Source organism: Branchiostoma lanceolatum, chromosome 8 (assembly GCF_035083965.1).
Source record: "Branchiostoma lanceolatum isolate klBraLanc5 chromosome 8, klBraLanc5.hap2, whole genome shotgun sequence".
NCBI lineage: Eukaryota > Metazoa > Chordata > Leptocardii > Amphioxiformes > Branchiostomatidae > Branchiostoma > Branchiostoma lanceolatum.
In genome coordinates, this window is record NC_089729.1 from 3,116,325 (window position 1) to 3,136,828 (window position 20,504).

The 20,504-nt window shown below is 42.2% G+C and overlaps 3 protein-coding genes across 6 annotated transcripts in view; 2 read left to right on the plus strand and 1 right to left on the minus strand.

The window, feature by feature from the left end:
* Positions 1-210: 210 nt before the first annotated feature.
* LOC136440892 (histone H2A, embryonic-like) lies at positions 211-759 on the minus strand. Its single transcript, XM_066437053.1, has one exon. The coding sequence runs from the start codon at positions 733-735 to the stop codon at positions 358-360; it is 378 nt and encodes a 125-aa protein (XP_066293150.1). The 5' UTR covers positions 736-759; the 3' UTR covers positions 211-357.
* A 389-nt stretch (positions 760-1,148) lies between these two features.
* LOC136440473 (histone H4) lies at positions 1,149-1,561 on the plus strand. Its single transcript, XM_066436521.1, has one exon. The coding sequence runs from the start codon at positions 1,169-1,171 to the stop codon at positions 1,478-1,480; it is 312 nt and encodes a 103-aa protein (XP_066292618.1). The 5' UTR covers positions 1,149-1,168; the 3' UTR covers positions 1,481-1,561.
* An 804-nt stretch (positions 1,562-2,365) lies between these two features.
* LOC136440370 (tuberin-like) overlaps positions 2,366-20,504 on the plus strand; it is a 61,983-nt gene continuing 43,844 nt past the window's right edge. For 3 of the 4 annotated variants that reach the window (XM_066436381.1, XM_066436383.1, XM_066436382.1), the window contains exons 1-20: positions 2,366-2,489; positions 2,820-3,043; positions 4,096-4,182; positions 4,726-4,836; positions 5,679-5,758; positions 6,218-6,282; positions 6,372-6,417; positions 7,059-7,145; positions 7,433-7,481; positions 7,875-8,000; positions 10,062-10,135; positions 10,414-10,540; positions 10,890-11,033; positions 11,658-11,801; positions 12,511-12,614; positions 13,924-14,005; positions 15,371-15,526; positions 16,373-16,513; positions 17,809-17,931; positions 19,918-20,024. In XM_066436381.1, the coding sequence (XP_066292478.1) occupies positions 2,897-3,043; positions 4,096-4,182; positions 4,726-4,836; positions 5,679-5,758; positions 6,218-6,282; positions 6,372-6,417; positions 7,059-7,145; positions 7,433-7,481; positions 7,875-8,000; positions 10,062-10,135; positions 10,414-10,540; positions 10,890-11,033; positions 11,658-11,801; positions 12,511-12,614; positions 13,924-14,005; positions 15,371-15,526; positions 16,373-16,513; positions 17,809-17,931; positions 19,918-20,024 (2,000 nt within the window). In that variant the 5' untranslated portion in view covers positions 2,366-2,489; positions 2,820-2,896. Of the gene's footprint in view, positions 2,490-2,819; positions 3,044-4,095; positions 4,183-4,725; positions 4,837-5,678; positions 5,759-6,217; positions 6,283-6,371; positions 6,418-7,058; positions 7,146-7,432; positions 7,482-7,874; positions 8,001-8,886; positions 8,910-10,061; positions 10,136-10,413; positions 10,541-10,889; positions 11,034-11,657; positions 11,802-12,510; positions 12,615-13,923; positions 14,006-15,370; positions 15,527-16,372; positions 16,514-17,808; positions 17,932-19,917; positions 20,025-20,504 lie in introns of those variants that run through there. The other variant, XM_066436384.1, reaches the window with a different exon arrangement.

The following is a 20,504-nucleotide window of genomic DNA, read 5'->3' on the forward strand; positions in this document are numbered from 1 at the left end:
ACCCGCGGCTGGTCCAGGCGGCACGGTGTGCGTCCGTGTGAGGACCCGGTTCAACTCCGGGCGGAACCGGCTACTTTTTACTCCAAGCAGAGGTTCGGCCACTAAAACAAGTCATAAGCCAGCCGGAGCCGAACCTTTACTTGAGAGTAGCTCCTTTTTAGATAGTTTTTGTTAACTAAAAACCATTCGAATATGTACTATATTTGTAACTTTTGCAGCATTTAGATTATCCCAAAAATACAATATCAAATGATCGTTGAGTAATGCTAAATTCCTGACACTAACACGACAAGCTCTTTTGAAACATGTGGGTGGCCCTGAAAAGGGCCGGGGGTCGTTAACTTGTCTTCCTTCCGTCTAGCTAGATTTGCTAGCGGTCTTCTTGGGCAGGAGCACGGCGTGGATGTTGGGCAGCACACCTCCCTGGGCGATGGTCACGCCGGACAAGAGCTTGTTCAACTCCTCGTCGTTACGGACGGCCAGCTGAAGATGACGGGGGATGATCCTGGTCTTCTTGTTGTCACGGGCAGCGTTGCCGGCCAACTCGAGGATCTCAGCGGTCAGGTACTCCAGCACGGCGGCCAGGTAGACTGGGGCGCCGCCACCGACACGCTGAGCATAGTTGCCCTTGCGCAGGAAACGGTGCACACGGCCGACAGGGAACTGAAGCCCTGCACGGGAAGAACGGCTCTTTGCCTTTGCACGGGCCTTGCCTCCTTTACCTCTTCCGGACATTTTCAAGGTATGGGTTACGCTGATTCTAAGAATGAAACAAAAATCTTTGCTTCACAACAGTATCTGTGCTCGTTTATATAGCATCCAGTGGATTCACATTGTTAACCAATGGGCGTCAAGATTCCTAAAGCCCCGCTTTCGATCACGTCCGACAAAAATTGTACGCAAAGTTTTAGTTAATGATCAGTCCCTAAACCAAACAAGGGGAACGACAGCATTAATGGTCTTTCCCTAAATTATCTCACACGTGATTGGTGAAATGTCTATTCGGTGATTGGTCAATATTCCAATATGCTCCACTATTGGTTGATTACTGCAATCTAACTCCTGATTGGTGACCTGTCCAGTGCTGCTACTTCGCCGAGGTCCGCAATACTGATAGATATTCCAACTCTGACCCGCTTGTACAATTGTATTTTACACAGAATCAAACATGTCTGGACGTGGCAAAGGAGGCAAGGGTCTTGGAAAGGGAGGCGCTAAGCGTCATCGTAAGGTGTTGCGTGACAACATCCAGGGCATCACCAAGCCCGCTATCCGTCGTCTGGCCCGCCGTGGTGGTGTCAAGCGTATCTCAGGTCTCATCTACGAGGAGACCCGTGGCGTCCTCAAGGTCTTCCTGGAGAACGTTATCCGTGATGCCGTCACCTACACCGAGCACGCCAAGCGCAAGACCGTCACCGCCATGGACGTCGTCTACGCTCTGAAGCGCCAGGGCCGCACTCTGTACGGCTTCGGCGGCTAGACTACCTGACCTACGAAAAATACCCCGGCCCTTTTCAGGGCCACCCACATTCCCAAAAAGAACTGTTTTGTTCACAAGTCATAGTTGTATTATACATGCAATTAAAACAAGGATCTGGTTGCACGCATTCATAAAAATATGAAGGCTTTCTAGCATAGTAGTCTCTACCAGACGCCAGCTATATGGAAAATAATTGCCTGGGAGGTTTGGCCATCAGAGGGTTTCATTTGCAAGCACGAGCGAAATATTGACAACGTGGACAGGCAACCGTTTTTTTGGCCTAGTACTACGATCCTTAGGTCTGGTGGAGGCTTCTTGTAAAGCACTGACTCGCTCCCGTACTCCCGCCAGATACTAGTAGGAGAAGGTTACGTGTAAGAACAGGGGGCTGAATAGTCTAGCCTGAGTATGATGTGATCGAGATACTAGTAAACAAGAATTTGAGTCTTCAAATAACAATGGCCAACACAGCGAATTAATTGGGTTTCACACAATTTGCCATTCTTAAACGCTAATAATATAGGTTTGCATTCAATCAAATGTCCTTGATTCAATGAAACTACTCTGCACGGCGTCTCTAACCCCGAGCAGACACTGTGGGTTTAATATCCCAATCGATGTTGTACTGCTGTACAGTATACGTTAACCTTGCGAGGCGACATCATCACCACAGCGCTTTTCTCTCCGAGCAAATGTAGGAAGGCAAAATTGTAACATTTCTCAAGCTCTCGGTTTGAGTTTGAGGTTCCCTTCACGAAGCACTGGACCTTTAAGAGTCAAAATGGTAAAGTCATTTAAGCCACCGTCCGGGGAATGTTACGATATTGAATTTCTACATCTGCTTGGGGATAAGCGCTTCTGATTCCATGTTTCCGTAGATCAAGTCGTTGATCTAGCTGTCGTTCCATTGTAGATTATAAGGGGGCGCTTTTGATGCATGATGTTTTCGTCCATCATGGCGGATCGAACTCGCGCAAAGTAAAGTGGTGAACTCGTCGCCGGATATTAGGTTAGCTATATTGTTTCATAGCTCTTCATACCTCTTGTGGGGATGGTGCATAAAACTTTGATGAGTAGACGTAAAAGGGAGAAGTATTTTAACGTTACATGGATGAAGAATAATGAATAACGTGTATATTGTAAAATGCTGCCCCCCCCACCAGCTGACCTCGTATCTATCATAGTTTCTTAAAATGTCTAATACTATTTTCGACGTTCATGATCGATGTTTTGAAGTCGTAGAAGGTTCAGCCATTAACCCCCTTTGACAGACCGTGTACAGATTGGCATACATATAGACAAGGTATTGTTTATTTTACGTTCCTCATAATATTTCCAGACGATGTCTACAAAAGGTTCGCCCCCTCCCCACAAATACGTCTGTGCATCATATAGAGGAGTCTAGAGTAAGAAAAGATGGCTAAGCAGGGCGGGAAGGAGTCGACTACCCTGAAGGATAAGGTGAAGCAGCTGTTCCGGCCCAAACCCAGCCGGGTGGTGACCAGTGGGATCCACGGGAAGGACACGAGAGAGGAGATCACCTGCACTCCTGAACTACTCAAGGTACCGTGTTGTTTACTTGATATTTAACTTTTGTTCGTAGATATTCAACTTCAACTTTGATTACCCCCAAATAACCCCGCGAGGGGCAAAGTAGGGTGGAGGAGGTCCCAGGCTAAGGCGGGCAGGCCTCCAGCCTGGCGTGGAATGACTCAACGGTGGGAGCCGTAACAACCGCGCCAGGCAGGGCGTTCCACTTGGGGATGGTGCGGGGGAAGAATGAATGTTTGTAAGAGTCTGTCCGGGCGTTAAGTGGTTGAAATTTGAGCGTGTGGCTCCCCCGGGTGCGCCCCTGAGCTGGTTTCAGTAGACTATCTGTTTTAATATTGATGTAGTTATTGACTAGCTTATAGAAAAATGTGAGGCGGGCGTTCCTCCTCCTTTCAGAAAGAAGGGTCCACTGCAGGTCATTGAGATCTGTTCAGCCATTCTTTAGGTAAATGTGCTGTCCTACGATTAATAAGTCCATTCGTAGATTCGAGTATGCACGTGTAAAGCTGAAGGCCCCAAAGACATAAACAAAACTCGTCTGGGCCTTGTTATGCTAATCGAGACCCACCTCCCAGTACTAGTAGTCCTATACTTTGCTAAGGCGGCCAACACTTTTATATTATTCTTCGCACGTCATTAGTTTAGATGTATTTCACTTTTTTGCATTGTTTTGTCTTGTTGAGCACTCCACTGGCGAAAGGCTGTGAAGGGATTCAGCTTGAGTCTCTCTTTACTAGATGCACAGAAGGGACAACTAGAGGGCACTGCTATAAGCTCGAGGTTCCCTTAGCCAGGGGTAGGCTCAGGATTGGAATGCACCATATTCTAAGATAGTCAACGATAGTCAACGATTTCAAAGCACGGCTGGACAAACATTGGGAGAGCCTGAAGTACAACACATGAGTAATGTTCAAGACCACAGGCTGAGCCTCCTCATCCCGAAGATGGTATAGAGGTATAGAGGTACATTGTATGTAGATTCACCATGAGTTTTGCATGGTAGGAAAGTTTGCTTAGTTTTTAGAGTGAACTCTTTGTTTACTTGCTCTGTTCCGCCTTTACAGGAGATTGGTCCAGCGAGCCCCCTGACCAACCGTCTCAAGGCACTGCGTGAGTTTGGAGATGTGGTGGCAAGCAGACTGCTGGAAGATGTGGGTATCAACTCTCTCTCTCTCTCTCTCTCTCTCTCTCTCTCTCTTCAATTTAACATCTTTTATTCCCCATCATATGGGGGTTGGACGTGCTTGCACATGGAGGTGGGAGCCCCAGAACTCCTCATCAAGTACAAGTCTTTTTTGTAGCAAGCTGGATGCCCTTCCTAACGGCACCCAGACCCTACTGCTGGGCTTAGGACATGGGAAATATGTGTTTAAGTGCCTTTCCCAAGGGCACAACGTCTGGGTGCATGTCCGGACATGTCTGGGTACTCCACTGGGGATTGAACCTGAGTCTTATTGGTTCATAGCTAGATGCTCTGCCACTATACCACACAGACGCCAACTATCAAAGGTATCTCAGAATACCTGCAAAGAGGCATTTTTAAATCACCACGGAGCTATTCTGAAATATTGCGATCATGTGCAGTGTGGGCAATGAACCACTTTCTTCCCAAAGTTCACTATCAGTATGAAGATAGTAGAACTTAGAAGTCTTGTGCTGTATTTTATTAACCTTTGACTTCTGACCCTTCCCAGAATGCCGTGGAGGCCCTGTGGTTGAACATCTCGGACCTGTTAGATCCCCAGGCGTCGGCCGAGGCCAGACACATCGCCCTCCGCTTCGTACAGTCACTCATTCTGGGGCAGGTGTGTGGGGAAACATTTCTAGTGGATGTAACGCCCATTAATATCAATCCGTCGGGTTACTAGGACATAAATCCACCACTCTGACAAACAGTGGGTTTGAGAGATCTCTAGTGTAGCACCCCCGAGGTGTTTAGATATACAGAAGTGCAGTATACTGGGGGACGTTGGGTTGGAGATCTGTTTGGACATTTCTTTTCATGGTGACAAAATTATGTACCCTGGTGGAATTATGTTACGTTAGTGAGTGAGTAGATGTTGCCGTTCCTACCCTTTTTGTTCTCTTATATCATCATCAACCATTTTCCACATTTTATATGTATTACAGTAACATTCTATAAGTGACAAGACAATGTCAGTATGAGATAATGTCATTATGAATCACTGATTGTTTTGATCAATTTTTATGATTAATTGAACACAAAAGCACCAACGAGAAGCATTGCCCCTTGTCAGGTACCACTTAACCTGATGAGTGTTGTGACGGTTAGACATCCAGGTAAACAATATATAAAGAGAATTCAAACTCTACAACTCGATAAAATTTGGAGATTTATTTCCGGACATTTCGAGTGACATCCATCACTCTTCTTCAGCGTCACTAAAGTGAACTAGCAGAACTAACCAGTACTTATATACAATAACTAGTACAATAAGTACTGGTTAGTTCTGCTAGTTCACTTTAGTGACGCTGAAGAAGAGTGATGGATGTCACTCGAAACGTTCGGAAATAAATCTCCGAATTTGTATCCAGTTGTAGAGTTTGAATTCTCTTTATACACTTAACCTAATTTGTGTTGTGACACGTATGAGTGCCTGAATGTGCTGCTTGCTTCTGTCCTCAGTATGACAGACTGGGCATCATGAGAGCCCACTTCTTCCGTGTGGTCAGACATCATCAGGTGTTTGAAGACATCCCAGAAAGGTCAGTCCTGCTATCGGCCTCTCAGTGATACATGTACCAACGTTATTGTGTGTCCATCAATCTGTATCTGTTCAGCCAGTAAGAACTGTCCCAGACTGGAACTCTCTAGCATATTCAACTACTCAAATATCAGACCCGGTCAAGTTCAGGGAGGTCACGCAACACCTCTTGGGCATGTGACCCTAACAAAGGGGTGTTGCCCAATACACAACCAGAACCAGAACCAGTAGAACAACTCGTGTAGCACGCAAGCTTCACAGGCCCATGGTAGCTATAGTGGCTGGCTATATTACGTCAAAACCTCAATGGTTCTGTACATCATCTATAGTTATATATATCTGTCTATCTTTGGTTTAGGCCAACATGAATTTTTGTATGGACTTGTATTTGTGATGACGTAAAGGTGCATTTTAGTTTTGAAGTATGAACCCATGTGTAATAACACCTCCTCTGCTGCAGGCTGGAGGTGTTTAAGGCCCTGAGCGACAACGGGAAGGACATCACAAACTTTGAGGAGGAGACAGGTGAGTTGGTTGCCCAGTTGGAGTAGACATTTATCTTTGTTCTGTTAGGTTTTTCCTCCAAACTAACGCCGGTTTGTCCTGTCGTCCAGGTCACTTCCTGCTGGAGTGGATGCCTGATGCCGTCAGCTATGGAAGGTCAGCAATTGCAAAATGCTTAGTGTTTGTTTCAAATCTTAGTTGTACAAATGAACCTTAAACAGCCACGGTTGAATGTTTTGTATAAAAGCAACGCTGTAGTCGGTAGGGGTGGATACCAGTTCGCTGGACCTGATTCGGGCCTTTATAACATCCAAGAACCGAGTAAAAAAAAACCTGAACATGCACTAACAAAGTACAAATATATTTTTCTACTTTGTTTGATAAAAAGTGTTTCGAGTCTCCCCTCTGACAAAAAAGGCATTCAAAATAAGTGCAACATTCAAATATCAAAGACTGGTTTGTCTTGAAAGTCTTCTCACCAAGAAACATTTTGCGTGTCAGTATTAATTCTCTATGCTTAATACTGGTCTAATAAAACAAAACATCAACTGGACAGGATCAGGTCCAGGTTCAGGTCCGGACCTGAACCGAAATCTCTGGACCTAAACTTGGACTTGGACCTTATTAAGCCGAATCGGTATCCACCCCTAGTAGTCGGCATAGTACATGTAGTACCTGTATAAGTACAACCATTCAATTCTACAATTGAGAACCGTACAGAGTTGTGGCAATGTCTGTACTTCACTCAGTACACACCCTCTAATTGATCATTTCCCATAATGCCTCTTGTTGTTTAGAACTTTCGAGTTCATGACCTTGATGGTCAATGTCATCAAGTTCAACTCCAGTTTCCTGGACGAGGAGATTGTAGCTGGCCTTGTGCGGTGAGTCGTGATCCCCTTTGTTTGTTTGTTTGTTTGTTTGTTTGTTTTTATTCAGATCTCCCTTAGTTTGTGACCCTTCCAGCCCTATTATTTCATATGTTCTTCTTGCATCATAGCATTTCTTGAGATACACACAGATGAAAATACATGTAAAAGTAACATCAATTCGGCTTGATCCATCAATTGTAGCAAAATTAGAAACAGCTACATGTAGTCAGAAATGTATGTTAATGATGTGATGTTTTTCTGAATGAATGCGAGTACTGACTGATATTTATGTGTTACAGACACACCTGTAATGTGTGCAACCAGGCCAACTCTGAAGAGGAAATCGAGGTAAACTGAAATAACTACAGATATTTCTTGTTATAAGAGCATTGATACTTCCGTGTATCTTACATGGTGTAACCTTACAATTACATTCTTCGTTTGAACCCAAAATCTTTCACTGACCAAAAGAGCTTTGGAGAAGCACTCATAAATCTCGACTCTACTGCATACAGTGATGTTAAGCATTACTTTGACCATTTTGTTTCACTCTTTCACATATGAAAACGCACAGGGGAGGATCTTTTATTTAGATGAAAAAATTGATGGATGCATTTTAATGATGGCTGGGTTTTTATCAGCTTTACAGCAGTGCTACAGGAGTCTATTATAGTGTTAATTATTGGCATTTTCCACAGGTTTGCCTGTTTTCTTGAATGTCACTACTTTATTTTTTCCCAGGCGTCCCTACGTGTGCTGGATGCCGTGGTGTGTTACAGCTGTCTGCCATCAGAGTCTCTGTACCAGTTCATCACCACACTCTGTCGAACTATCAACGTGGACAAGTTCTGCCAGACCAGCTGGAAGGTGGGCAAATGAGCTGTGCTGTTGCTAAGGCCATGCCAACTTTTTTTGTTGCTTCTGGGAATAGCCTGTTTTGTTTTTTCCACTTTAAAAAAAAACATTTGGTCGCTATTCCCATTCACAAATTTTTACTCCCAATTTTACTATCTGTTCAGTTGTAAAACTCTATAGCCACTAAAATAGATTATTGAGGCTTGCACATACCTAAAAAGTGTGGTCACATTGATCATAAGTGGTAATTTTTCATTTATTAAAACTATTTCTCAATATCAATCCATATATTACATGGCAAAAGGTAATTTTGTTACTAAGATTATAGTAGTAGACCAAAGAAAGGGGTGCATTGCTTGAAAACAAGCCATACAAAGCTGAAACTTGAATAATCCTCTTATACTTTATGTTATGTTAACCCTTATCTTCATCCCAGACTATTTGCAAAAAAATTCATTTTTATTTTTTTTTCACCCTGTCGCTCCACTTTTTTTCTGAAAAAATCCGAGAATCAACAGAAAAAATTGGTGTGGCCTAAAGAAACTAGAAACACACAAACAAAAACCAAATCCAGATTTGTCTTCACCTTATTAACATATCAATTCATAGTTTGGGGTTTAAAACCTACTGATCTACAAATCTCATCCTGTCACTGACGAATGGAAGTGGATGTTACCTGAAATATCTGGCCATTTCCAAATCTATCCAACTGCTTGAGTAACTGTTTCCTTACAAATCCAGATCTCTTTTTCTGAGAAAAAATGGGGAAAATCCCTTTTCTGTGATTTATTTATCTCCCAAAGTCAATGAAAAAAATCTAGACTGAGGTAATAGTATATAATCCTTAATTAATGAACAATCATTAGTTCTCTAATTCTCAAATTTCTCCTTCAGGGCTTGAATTGCCACCTGCATATGCAGGTTAGTGCAGGTTAGATTGGAGATGTGCAGGCATTTCTAATGTCTACCTACACTAGAGCTGTGTACCAGTACACTGTACTGATACAGTACCAGGTACAATCAATTAGGGTACAGGTCCAAAATACCTGACCCTGGTGGACCAGTACTGGACCGGTACTAATCAGGTCAAGCCTGACTCAGGGGATGGCCACTTTGACAGATAAAATTACTATGAAATTACTGTGGCAGTGCACTAAAGCCACATCTATACTATACTCCAGCACATAAAACACCTTTGCAAGGCTCAAGTCAAATTTTCATCTGTGTTTTTATAAAAATGATACCTAGCACAAGTGAATATTATGTTGTTACCAGTTCAAACATGCTTTTGTACTTATCGAAAATATACCATTTTCTGAACCAGTAGTTTAGGTACAGGTTCAGGTCCGGACCTGTACCTGAACCTACCTGTACCTGTAATCTTTTTAGGTACACAGCTCTAACCTACACCTAACCTGCACTTCTCCATGTGCTGGTCAAAAGCATGTGGATTTTTGTTTGCTGTGCTTATAACAACCAGCTGGAAAATGCCAAACAAATTCTAACAATTGAATGGTATATAAACAATATCCATTGTGATCCAAACTTCCTATTAAATAGTAAGATCTTTTGCTAGTAGTTGACATTCTAGCAGGGAAAATCATTGCCAATTGCAAAAAAATAACCACAATATGGTAATATCTTGTATCATTTTGTCTTTCATTTGGCGTGAGCCTGTAATATGATGACTAACACAAGAAATTTTATGGTGAAACTAGCTTTCACAGCACTTGATTCACTCATTCACTCAATCAACCCAAACTTGACTTACACTGCTCACAGCTCCAACCTGTTGTGCATGTGCATTTCATGAACAGAAGATTCAGGATGGTACCGGGACCACCTTAGAACATTGTTTTTGATGGAAATGACTAATAGTGACTGTAGTCATAGGCATCCTTCCATCCCAGGGGATGATGGTATCGCTCTGGTTTGACTGGAGCAGGTAAAATGTGTGTGGTTATTTTGAATGTTATCTGCACCAGTGTTGTTATCTGCAGTGCAGACATTAACGATTTAAAAAAAACAGTACTTCTGTCCTTGAATTTCAAGTCCATTTTTCTGTCTGTACAGCTGATGAGAAACCTGCTGGGAACCCACCTGGGCCACAGCAGTATCTACACCATGTGTACCATCTTACAGGACAGGTAACTCACATGGACCTCAAATAAACCTGATTTACAGGAACTGAGAACTGGCCCATGGAATGAAAGAACTGAAACGAGGATGAAAATAGTTTTGGAAATCTCCTTGGTGCTAATCAGCCATCTTTGTTAGCATACACATGTACAGTCCTTTGTGCTGGTTTCCCGCTTTTATTAGCATGTTTATTTGAAATGAGGTGTCCCTATCTCTGATTAGACGGATGTGACTTGGATGTTTACAAATATCAGAGTTCTTTGATTGAAGTTGTTTGTTTCTGTAGCCATAACCGGTCTGACCACCAGCTGCTGAGAGGAGCGGTGTTCTATGTGGGCATGAGTCTGTGGGGGGCGGGGAGAGTCAACTCCCTCCGACTCACCCCCACATCTGTGCTGCCATCCTTCCTGCAGGTGGGGATGTTGGTCGCTCTTTTTAACCTTCTCCCTGCTGCGTTACTCTGTAAGACTGTAACCAATAGGAAATTGGGTGCCAAACGGCTACTTCGGTGTGCTAAAGGTTAAAAGTCCTACAGGATATTGTATTCTTTCCATAGTTAAAATAAGTTTGTTTTTTACCACAATAGTCCGAAGGGCGCTAATGATTAGCCCCAAACTGCCCCAAACACAATGTAAGAATTTTGTTGTGTGCAAGAAAACTCTCATTCCAGTGATCTACAAACCTAGAACTTGTTATAGTATTCATAAAACTTAAGATCATAAAATTCTGTTAGACTGACCACATACCTTGTTTTTTTGTTAGGCGCTGTCGTCCAACAACCCCATCGTGGCGTACGAGGTGGTTCTGATCATCCATCGCCTGATCAAGAAGTACGGGAAGGACCTGCAGCAGGTCACCTGGGAGATCCTCACCGACATCCTGGAGGCCCTGCTCAAGTACATCCAGGTCAGGGGGCAATGGCTCAAGTACATCCAGGTCAGGGGGCAGTGGGTCAAGTACATCCAGGTCAGGGGGCAATGGGTCAAGTACATCCTGGTCAAGGGGCAATGTGTCAAGTACATCCAGGTCAGGGGGCAATGTGTCAAGTACATCCAGGTCAGCGGGCAATGTGCCAAGTACATCCAGGTCAGGGGGCAATGTGTCAAGTACATCAAGGTCAAGGGGCAATGTGTCAAGTACATCCAGGTCAGGGGGCAATGTGTCAAGTACATCCAGGTCAAGGGGCAATGTGTCAAGTACATCCAGGTCAGGGGGCAATGTGTCAAATACATCCAGGTCAGGGGGCAATGTCAGGGGGCTATGTGTCAAGTACATCCAGGTCAGGGGGCAATGTGTCAAGCATGTGGGTGAGTGTATTGTGTGCGCATGCATGTGTGTGTGTGAGTGAGTATGTATGTGTGTGTGAGAGAGAGTGGGTATTTGTGTGTGAGTGTCAGTGTGTGTGTGTGTGTGAGTGGGTATGTGTAGTGCGTGTCTGCACATGGGTGTATGTGTGGGTGCATGCGTGAGAGACAAAGAGACAATACATGTATTTATCAACTATTGAACCTTTTGTTTGCCCTGTACCAGACGTCCCCTGGAGCGAGTGAGTCCCTCCTGCTGAACTTCCATTCCGTCCTGAGTACTGTGGAGTTCCTACATGAGAACAAGTGCTTCAACGGGTCATCCGAGAGGCTCTTTGGAATCATTGAGAAATTCGCCAGCAAAAGACCTGTAAGTGTTGCCATCTTAACCATGTGTCATCGTGTAATTATGCATAGAAGAGCATGTGAGGTTGAAATTATCACCAAACATAATTTTCACTGTCTATAGTTCTGAATCATCATCATATATCGGCTTGTATCAGCCGGGACCAAACAAAAAGTACATATTTCAATTTTCAATCCACATTCTGAATAAACCAGTCTGCAACCTGCATTCAGCTTGATAACAGTTTAAGTGAACTCTGTAGGTATTCTGTCAACAGCTGAACTTTTCTGGTTGTTATAGCCCAGGGCTCGAAATAGTGGGTGCATGTGCACCCTTGTGCACCCAAAATTGGAGCTGTGCACCTAATTTTTGACTGGGTGCACTGGTGCACCTAGATATTTTTTGTAGGCTATAGGGCAAAGGTACCATTGTACACTAGTAAACAGTATCAGAAAAAGCAATCAAATGCTTTTTTGTACTTTATTTGATGTATTACTTGTTTGAAATTTGATTACAGATTGTGAAGTTCTTGATTACAGTTATAAGAGCATTACTCTGTAATTATGTTTTGCTGACATTCAACTTTATTTTATGTGGTGCACCCAAATTTCTTTCTGTGCACCTAATTCTCTTGGTTGGGTGCAGCAGTGCACCTATTTCCAAAAGATGAGTTTCAAGCCCTGTAACCCTAATCGGTGATAGATTGTGTTCTCGTCCCTCCTCACTTGTTCAGGAGAGCTCTGTTCTCCTGCTGGTGTCGTACCGAGCCCAGTCCATCCACCCTGCCAAGGACAGCTGGATCCTCAACCTGCAGAACCTCATGGACAAGTACTTCAGGTGGGGTAGGGCATGCCTGTAGCCAGGGGGGTTCGGGGGGGTTTGGAAGAACCCCTCCACAGACTTGAAGGTCCACTTTCATAGGCTTGAAGGTCCGCTTTTTAATGTTCAAGGTTTTTTTGTCAAGGTGGACTTATTTGTATCACCAGCGGAGCTGGAATCCAAGAAAAACTGCTCACTTTGTCTCTGATTTCTTTCTTTGAAATCATCTCAAAAACATAGGAAATGCCATATCAGATGGTTCCATTTTTAGAATTTTGGACCCCCTAGGAAGCTCGCGCCTGTGGCGTTCATCTCCCGCTTACGGCCCTCGCTGGTCCCTCAAACATTGAAAAGAACCCCCCCAATCAAAATCCTGGCTACGGTCATGTAGGACTCACTCAACTTGCTGTGTTTTCAAGATTCAAGATTTATTCATTGAACTTCGCAGTGAGAACACTGAATTACATTCAATGTACAAATAACAAGGTAAAAGCTTTTGCGACTCACATTATTGCACAATTCGTAGTAATGATTAAAAGATTATTCCACATTTGTAAGGAGTTACACAAAATAAATAACACAGACATATATTCCACTTAATAAAATAATGTGTATACATAAATTGCACTTCATTTTTTCCTTCCATTGACTGAAAACAGGGGAGTGTTGACGGCATTATGAATGGTAGCGGTAGTTTTTCTGTGTACATCCAAGAGACCTTGGCAGAGTAGCAATTTAGATTGCTAATGAAACTTTGCAGTTAAGTAAGAGAAACCTTTCATAGAAGGAGGGCTAGGAAGTATCTTTGAAGAACATCAATCTAATCATGTTAAAAAAAGAGACAGAAGGAGTCTCGATGGTTTTTGTGGAAAGAAATGGTATTAGTATACACATGGCTTTGGACTGTGTACCAGAAAGAAAACATCTTGTTTCTTGCTTGAAGCACTACCTTGTGACTTATGCAAGAACTGCAGTAACTGCACCAGTGCCTGTTGTAAAGCTACAGTTCTGACCCAGTGATCATTACAGGTTTGCGTAGCAAAACCTTTGCTGGTTTCGTCGGCATGTGTGGTGGCCGCCATTTTGATTTTGTGACGTGGCAGGGTAGCCATACCATTTCATTGGGAGGGGTGTTTGTTTGGGTCGCTAGTGTTCTCTCTATTTTTAACAAATCGGTACACAACTATCACACATTCAACTCAAATAGAAAGAAAAATTCAATACCAATTCATATTTAGAAAAAGACCCTGTAATCGCTTAACTAACATAGCAAACCTGAAGTATATGAAGCACAAATACTTAACTCTAGTTGATGTTTGACTTGCAGGTATGAGCTGCGCACCCCCATCAGAATTAAGGTGTTGGATGTTCTGTCTGCTGTGCTCAGTTCTACCAGACACCTGTATGAGGTTAGTGGGGTCATTCTAGTACATGTTAATGTGTATCAGTAGAGTTTTTACATACACAATGTCATGTCATTTGTAATACATAGATTCAACTTTGCAGAGATCTTTGATAAGTTGATGAAGGTTAGACATCCAGGTAGTAAGATACGCCAAAATAGTTACTCAAGCAACTGGATATGATTTTATCCAGTTGCTTGAGTAACTATTTTGGCATATCTTTGATAAGATTTGTTGCTAGAAAATGTATGTAAACATAGGTGTTTAATTTTGACTTGTCCTGTCCGAAAACAACCAACAACAAAATCAACCAGCACAGGCTCAATCAAACTTTCTGTGCTATAATGCAGTAATATTATATAAGAATATGTAAAAAGAACATGGAAAAGGAATGGTAATTGGGGTCTATTCACTATTATTGTCAATTAGGCCACAGCAAGTAAATTTTATGGATGACATCCTCCACAGACTCCAAAATTAATGAGATAGGGCGAAAAAAAAAACAAGGCGGGCCAAAAAAAACAAGATTCCTATATTTTCAAATTTTGAGATCATAAGTCTTGTTAAACAAGAATTGAGGCGACGAAATATGATATCATGACCAACAGGTCTTTAATTCCTGTATTCAACCAATGAGGTTTCATATATAATATAAAAACTCCTTGATTTAATGTAAACATGTCCTTGTAGATGTGTATACATCTCAATAGACTTACTGGAACAAATGCAGAAAAGAGCTTGTTGTACCATCGTCTGAAGCAACTACACTGGGAATTCATATGCGATGAAACACCTTGTGTATACAGCTCAATAAACTAGACCCCCCCCCCCCCCCCATTATTTATATAATGTCCTTGCTAGAACAAATGCAGAAAACAGTTTGTTATTATACCATCATGGGCATGAACTACACTGGGTATTAATATGCAATGAAACACCTTAGACTGTCAACATTAAGCTGTTCTTGAAGATGTGTATACAGCTCAATTAACTAGAACAAACGCAGAAAACATCTTGTCATACCATCATGGGCAGGAACTACACTGGGTATTCATATGCTATGAAACATCTTAGACTGTCAACATTTGCGACATATTTGCCAATTTTTGGCATGTTGACCACCGTCGGAGGGCAATGAAATTTCTTGTTTTTTATTTTCAAATCAGGCGAAAATTAATGAGCGCGCTGATGTCATCCATAAAAATTACTTGCTGTGGCCTTAGTTTTATTTATCGGTTTTGTTTTCATTCACGTCTGTAAACTACATTATTTCTGTGCCATGGATGTCTTGTGTATCGTTTTTTGTTTGTTTATAAACCCAATAAAAATGAATGTTGAAAAAAAAAATCTTTCTGTGCTGATCCCTCTCAGGAGAACCTGATCGAGAGCGTGGTGATCCCCCAGCTGGGCCAGATCGCGGATGACCCCGATGTGGAAGTACGGAACGTCGCGGTGCAGCTGCTGATGGACCTGGCCCAGACGTGTAACACGGAGAGATGCCTGGATATACTCGCCATCATAGAGAAGGTGCAGACCTGTCATGGTTTTGATAAGCTTCATGGGTACTGTTGATTGACAAAGAAAGTACTCATCGTGCGTAGTCCAGTGGTTAGCGATCTTACCTCTGGAACTAGAAACCCCGGGTTCGACCTGGCTGTGTCGCTCACCTGACATGCAAGCTACCGGAAAGGGTCGCAGTCCTTAGGACGGGACGTTAAACCGTGGTCCACTGTTCATTGTGCTTGTCGAAAAGAGCTAGGGGAATCTTCCCGGTACAATGAACCAGTGGAAGATTAGCTCATCTGTTCATTGAGTTCATTTGAGCTAAACTGGTTTGAGATCACTTTCCTTTCCTTTCCTTACTCAAAATTTTGTGTAAGGATTGACCATCATCATACATGTAGCAGTTGATACATCTTCCAATGATGCCCTGTGAGGGGTGTTGCTATTTATTGTGTAGATGTAGATGTAGTTTTAGAGCTCTGTATCTGCTACCCAGCTGTTCTGTTCCATACGTGTCAATCAGGCTATGTTGTCTAGTGCACTTTTACACCACTTCATTTCACTGACCGCCACATTTTTGTGGCAAAGTTTAGAGAGGAAAGGTAGCATTTAGTCTTCATGCTAACTCTCAATATGCCTTGATGTCCATGTGAGGATACTAGCTGGGCTTCATGTAAATTGTTGGTTAACAGGGACAATATATCTGCTCTGTCTCTTGTCATGTGACAAGAGAACTCCAAGATAACACTGTCTTTACCGGGTTGATAAGGAGACAGAGTTTGTCTCGAAAGCTCCCCATAGTAGCAAACTCTTTTGTTGTGTGTAGTGTTTAAATGTTTGTCAACAAATATATGTGCTGTGTACCTTCAGGTAATTTCCCGTCCGATGGACACCAAGAAACCTGTGCCCACCACGCCAGACGGAGCACCTGAAGTTAAACCAGCAGCCGTGGACGACTCGCAGCTGGCTGACATCCAGACAGCTGTGCACGGGCTCATCGAACTGTTCCAGGTGAGTCGCCCAGAGGACGAGTTTATCAGCTGATCTCCAAGCAGATCTATCGATGGCAATGACAGTATCCAACTGGCAAAAGCAGTCCAACTGGCCAATAGCACTGCTTTTGCCAGTCAGATATTGTCATTGCCACTGATAGGTCTGCTCAGAGATTATTCATCCTCCCAGCAGACCCGATATGTTCGTTACCTCCCATAGCGGCCCTGCCCTTCCGAGCCCCTGAACACGCTTCTGGCGACGTCACCACCAAATAGCTTTCAGCCAATCAGAGGGTTTGCTAAAGCTCATCTAGAGCAAAGCTGCAAAGGATGCTGGGAAGCTATCAGCCAATCAGCTTCCGTCTTACATCGCTGCTTGATTATTCATGAGCAACTAACGACTGTTTGTACCAAATAAGGCTAGCTCATTAATTATTTATGAGCAACTGTCAGTGACGTCCCCAGAACCCCAAAGCTCCGTTCAAAAGATCAGGGCTGAGACCGGGAGGGTTTGCCGAACATTTCCCGAGTGGTTTTCAGCGCTGATAAAGGAGGGTGAGATTATTATCAGCTACAGTTATCTTCTCACAGGAGTGACATCTGTAACTATATCCTTGGCTTCCTTCTGGTGTTAGATATACCCGTCCTGGGAGATGTTTTCATTCCTAACTTGTTATTTTTAGGATCTCTTTGAGTTAAAAACGTTTCGCCAGCTTATATAATAGTAATGCTATGATTTCTTGAGGATTGTCTATGTTTGCCTTTGCATTAACTTGCATGGGCTCATCAAATTTTTTCATGTATGCCAGCTTTGTGTATCATGTAAAATTATCAGCTCCCGGATCTGATGTCTTTAACCACATCCTTGGCTCTACATCTTAGATAGTTAGATGCATCATCAGTCCCGGGAAATGTTTTCATTCCACAGATTATTTCAGTCTGATTTGGAAATGTTTCTTGGGTTTAATTTCTGGAGGTCAATCTATGTTTGACATTGCATTTACTCTCAATCCATCTGACTTTTGCACAGACTTTTTATCTGAAGATGAATGCATTGTTTAAAGCTATTCTTTCAGAATGATGTAATATAAGATCTGCATCTGGGCTTTTGTTTCAGCCCAGCGCCCCCTTGTCAAATTTAGATTTTAGCTTGATATCCAGCATACAGCCGTCAGTCAGCAATCGATTCTTCCATAAATACATAGAATTTGCTCCCTCGCCTGACGCCTGTGTGTGCTCTCTCTTATTCAATTTTTCTAGAAAAAAACCTGAATCTGCATGTGTCATGTTAATTTTGTTTCCCCTGTCCCACAGACCAAGCTGTATAAGCTGCCGTCCACCCATGCCTGCCAGGTGTACGACATGCTGATAGGCCACGTCCAGTCTCACTACCAGCACCACTACACGGCAAACACCGCCTGCCAGATCAGACTCGAGGTACCAGGGACAACTTACTGTGAAAAAATCTATCATAGTTACCAATTCTTTCTGCGCAGTGATTGACTCATCCATATGAAGCTATGGGGTAGTGCCTGGAGTCCCGCGGCGATGTGATTCATGCCTATTTGGCTGATTTTTTGCGTTTCGGCGCATGCGCGCCGGAACGCATTGTCCTGGCTTTTACCTTGCAGGCAGGAACCAGGGAAGCTTGGTTCAACACTGTGTCGCACACAATAAGACCTTATATGGCAATACGTTCCCAAATCCTTGTATAGCCGTTGCCTTATATGGCAAGAGAGCACGAAAAGGCAGGCAGGCTAGATTTGCATGTGACACAGGAGGGCGACCGCATGTAACTGCTACAACTGTTCGGAAATATCATTGCATTGTGGTTTCGGACTTTGATATCCTGAAAAATGACCATATTACATCTATTCCACAAGATTGCAGAAGAAAAAAAATGATTTCGTCAAGAAAACGACCAAAAATCGGCATAAATGATACCATATAGTGAGGTTATAGCATTACGTCCAGAGCGACTAGTTACGTACCGCAGCTTGGCCGATCTGGCAGCGCGAAGCACTTCGGACCCAGAAGAACCGGGTTCGTGTCCGTGCATGGATTTTTTTTTTCTTTTTAGATATTGAATATCAAAAATATATATTGATATTATATTAATCTATCAATATCATATTTATGAATATCATTTTTTTTCATTAATAAATAAAGAAATATTTTATATTTGTTATTTTTAAATATTCATTTAATATATACAAGGCCTTTGTCTTATGAACAGGACTTCATAGATTCCAAACCCGGCATTCGAATTTTTCTGTTCATTGTAATGGAAAATACCGTGCAGCGGCTCCTATGCGCGGTAAGATGATTCTTGCAAAACACTCGCCACTAAACTTCTATCCCCGATGTAAACAGAGGCTCTTGATGTTGTTTGCAAAACAGCGATTCTTTGTTACAGTAGCAAATGCTCCATTGTTCAGTATCGACTTCATTCAGACAACACGGACGTGGAAAGTGGCGCCCCTCGGCACAAAACTATGGGAATTTTCATGAATTTTAGCAAAATTACCCAGGAAAATAAGGAAGAAATGTTGTAAATGCGGAAACCAGAATAATACGGATGAGGTAGCTGTTGATTTGTTTGACATTTGGTAGTCATTTTAGATAGAACCTTAGCTGTTATGAACTTCTATTTCACTTAATTACCATAGTGCTGATGATTCAATGGTGCTTTTTCAAATTTTATGTTTTATTGCGTGCCATGTACATAATTACATTGATAGCTTTTATAATGAGCCTATTATACATTTTACAAATAAGTACAAGTTGTAGGCCAAGACCAGCTTTTTCAAAAGCACTTAAGTTAAGTGACGTAACTTCAAAATTGCTTTCCCCAATCTGCCTTTCTCTATTAAAACAGTACTCATTTCCCAAAATGACAATTTTTCTTATAGACTGAACAGCCCTTGAGTGACTTCCTCTGGCAGATTTTACTTCAAGTAAAGGGAAAAGACAATTCACACTCATAAACGTAGCCGAAACGCCAGCTTTTTTTAAAAGCTCTTGTTTTTTTTGCCATTTGTATTCGCCACTGATCAGTCACTGTTAGTTTTTTTGTTATTTATGTTCTCATGATTCTGTTGATATGGACTTTTCATGTTAATTTGTCAACTTTAGTTCTGTTTAATTTCAATATTTTGTCATCTTTGGCTGATATTGATTTTGTTATGTTTATTTGCCAATGAGGCTGTTATTACTATTGTTTTGGATATTACTTATATTTACAAGTATTCCATTTCTGTTTCCACCTTTACTTATTGTTTTGGATCCGTGGCTTATGTTCATTTTCCTGTACTTTGATTTTCTCTTGTTTGTATTATGTGTTGTTCATTTTGTGAAATGCAATAAAAAATTTTTAGATAAAAAAAAACAACTTTTGGCTGATTTATGTTGGCTTCTTTGCAGGTGTTCACCTGTCTGCTGCACCTGCGGGCCGACCCGCTCCACCGACTGGGTCTGCCGGACAAGGACGGCAACTACAAGTTCACAGCTTACATCACCTGCGATATGAAGTACCTGTCCAATACCACTGACTTACTCATGCTTAGCTCAACAGACTAAGGGCTTGTATTTGCTATACTGTGAACTTAGCAGTAGTAGTCCACTGTACTTCTAAAAGTAAAAGAATCACATAGATGTGTAGAAATTATTCTAAATAAAGATATATTTGTGCAGTTACTTTCAAAATATTTCTAAATTATCTAATTGAATTCAAATAAATTCACATTTTTGTATTCTATCTTCAAAAAAAACTATTGTCAGTCAGATATTCTTTTATTATAAATTTTTCAAAATTATTACAAAATTATTGTTATAAAACCCTTGCGGTGACTTGGAATGGACTCTAGTAGCCCACTGTACGTATGTGTTCTGCTGCTGCAGTAGTCTGGACATCCTGCAGCTGCAATCAGTGAACTTTACATGTTTAAATGGCTCCTTGTAGCCAAGCTGAGAAACCTTCAGTATTTATCACTCATGAAGGGCAGAGGCTG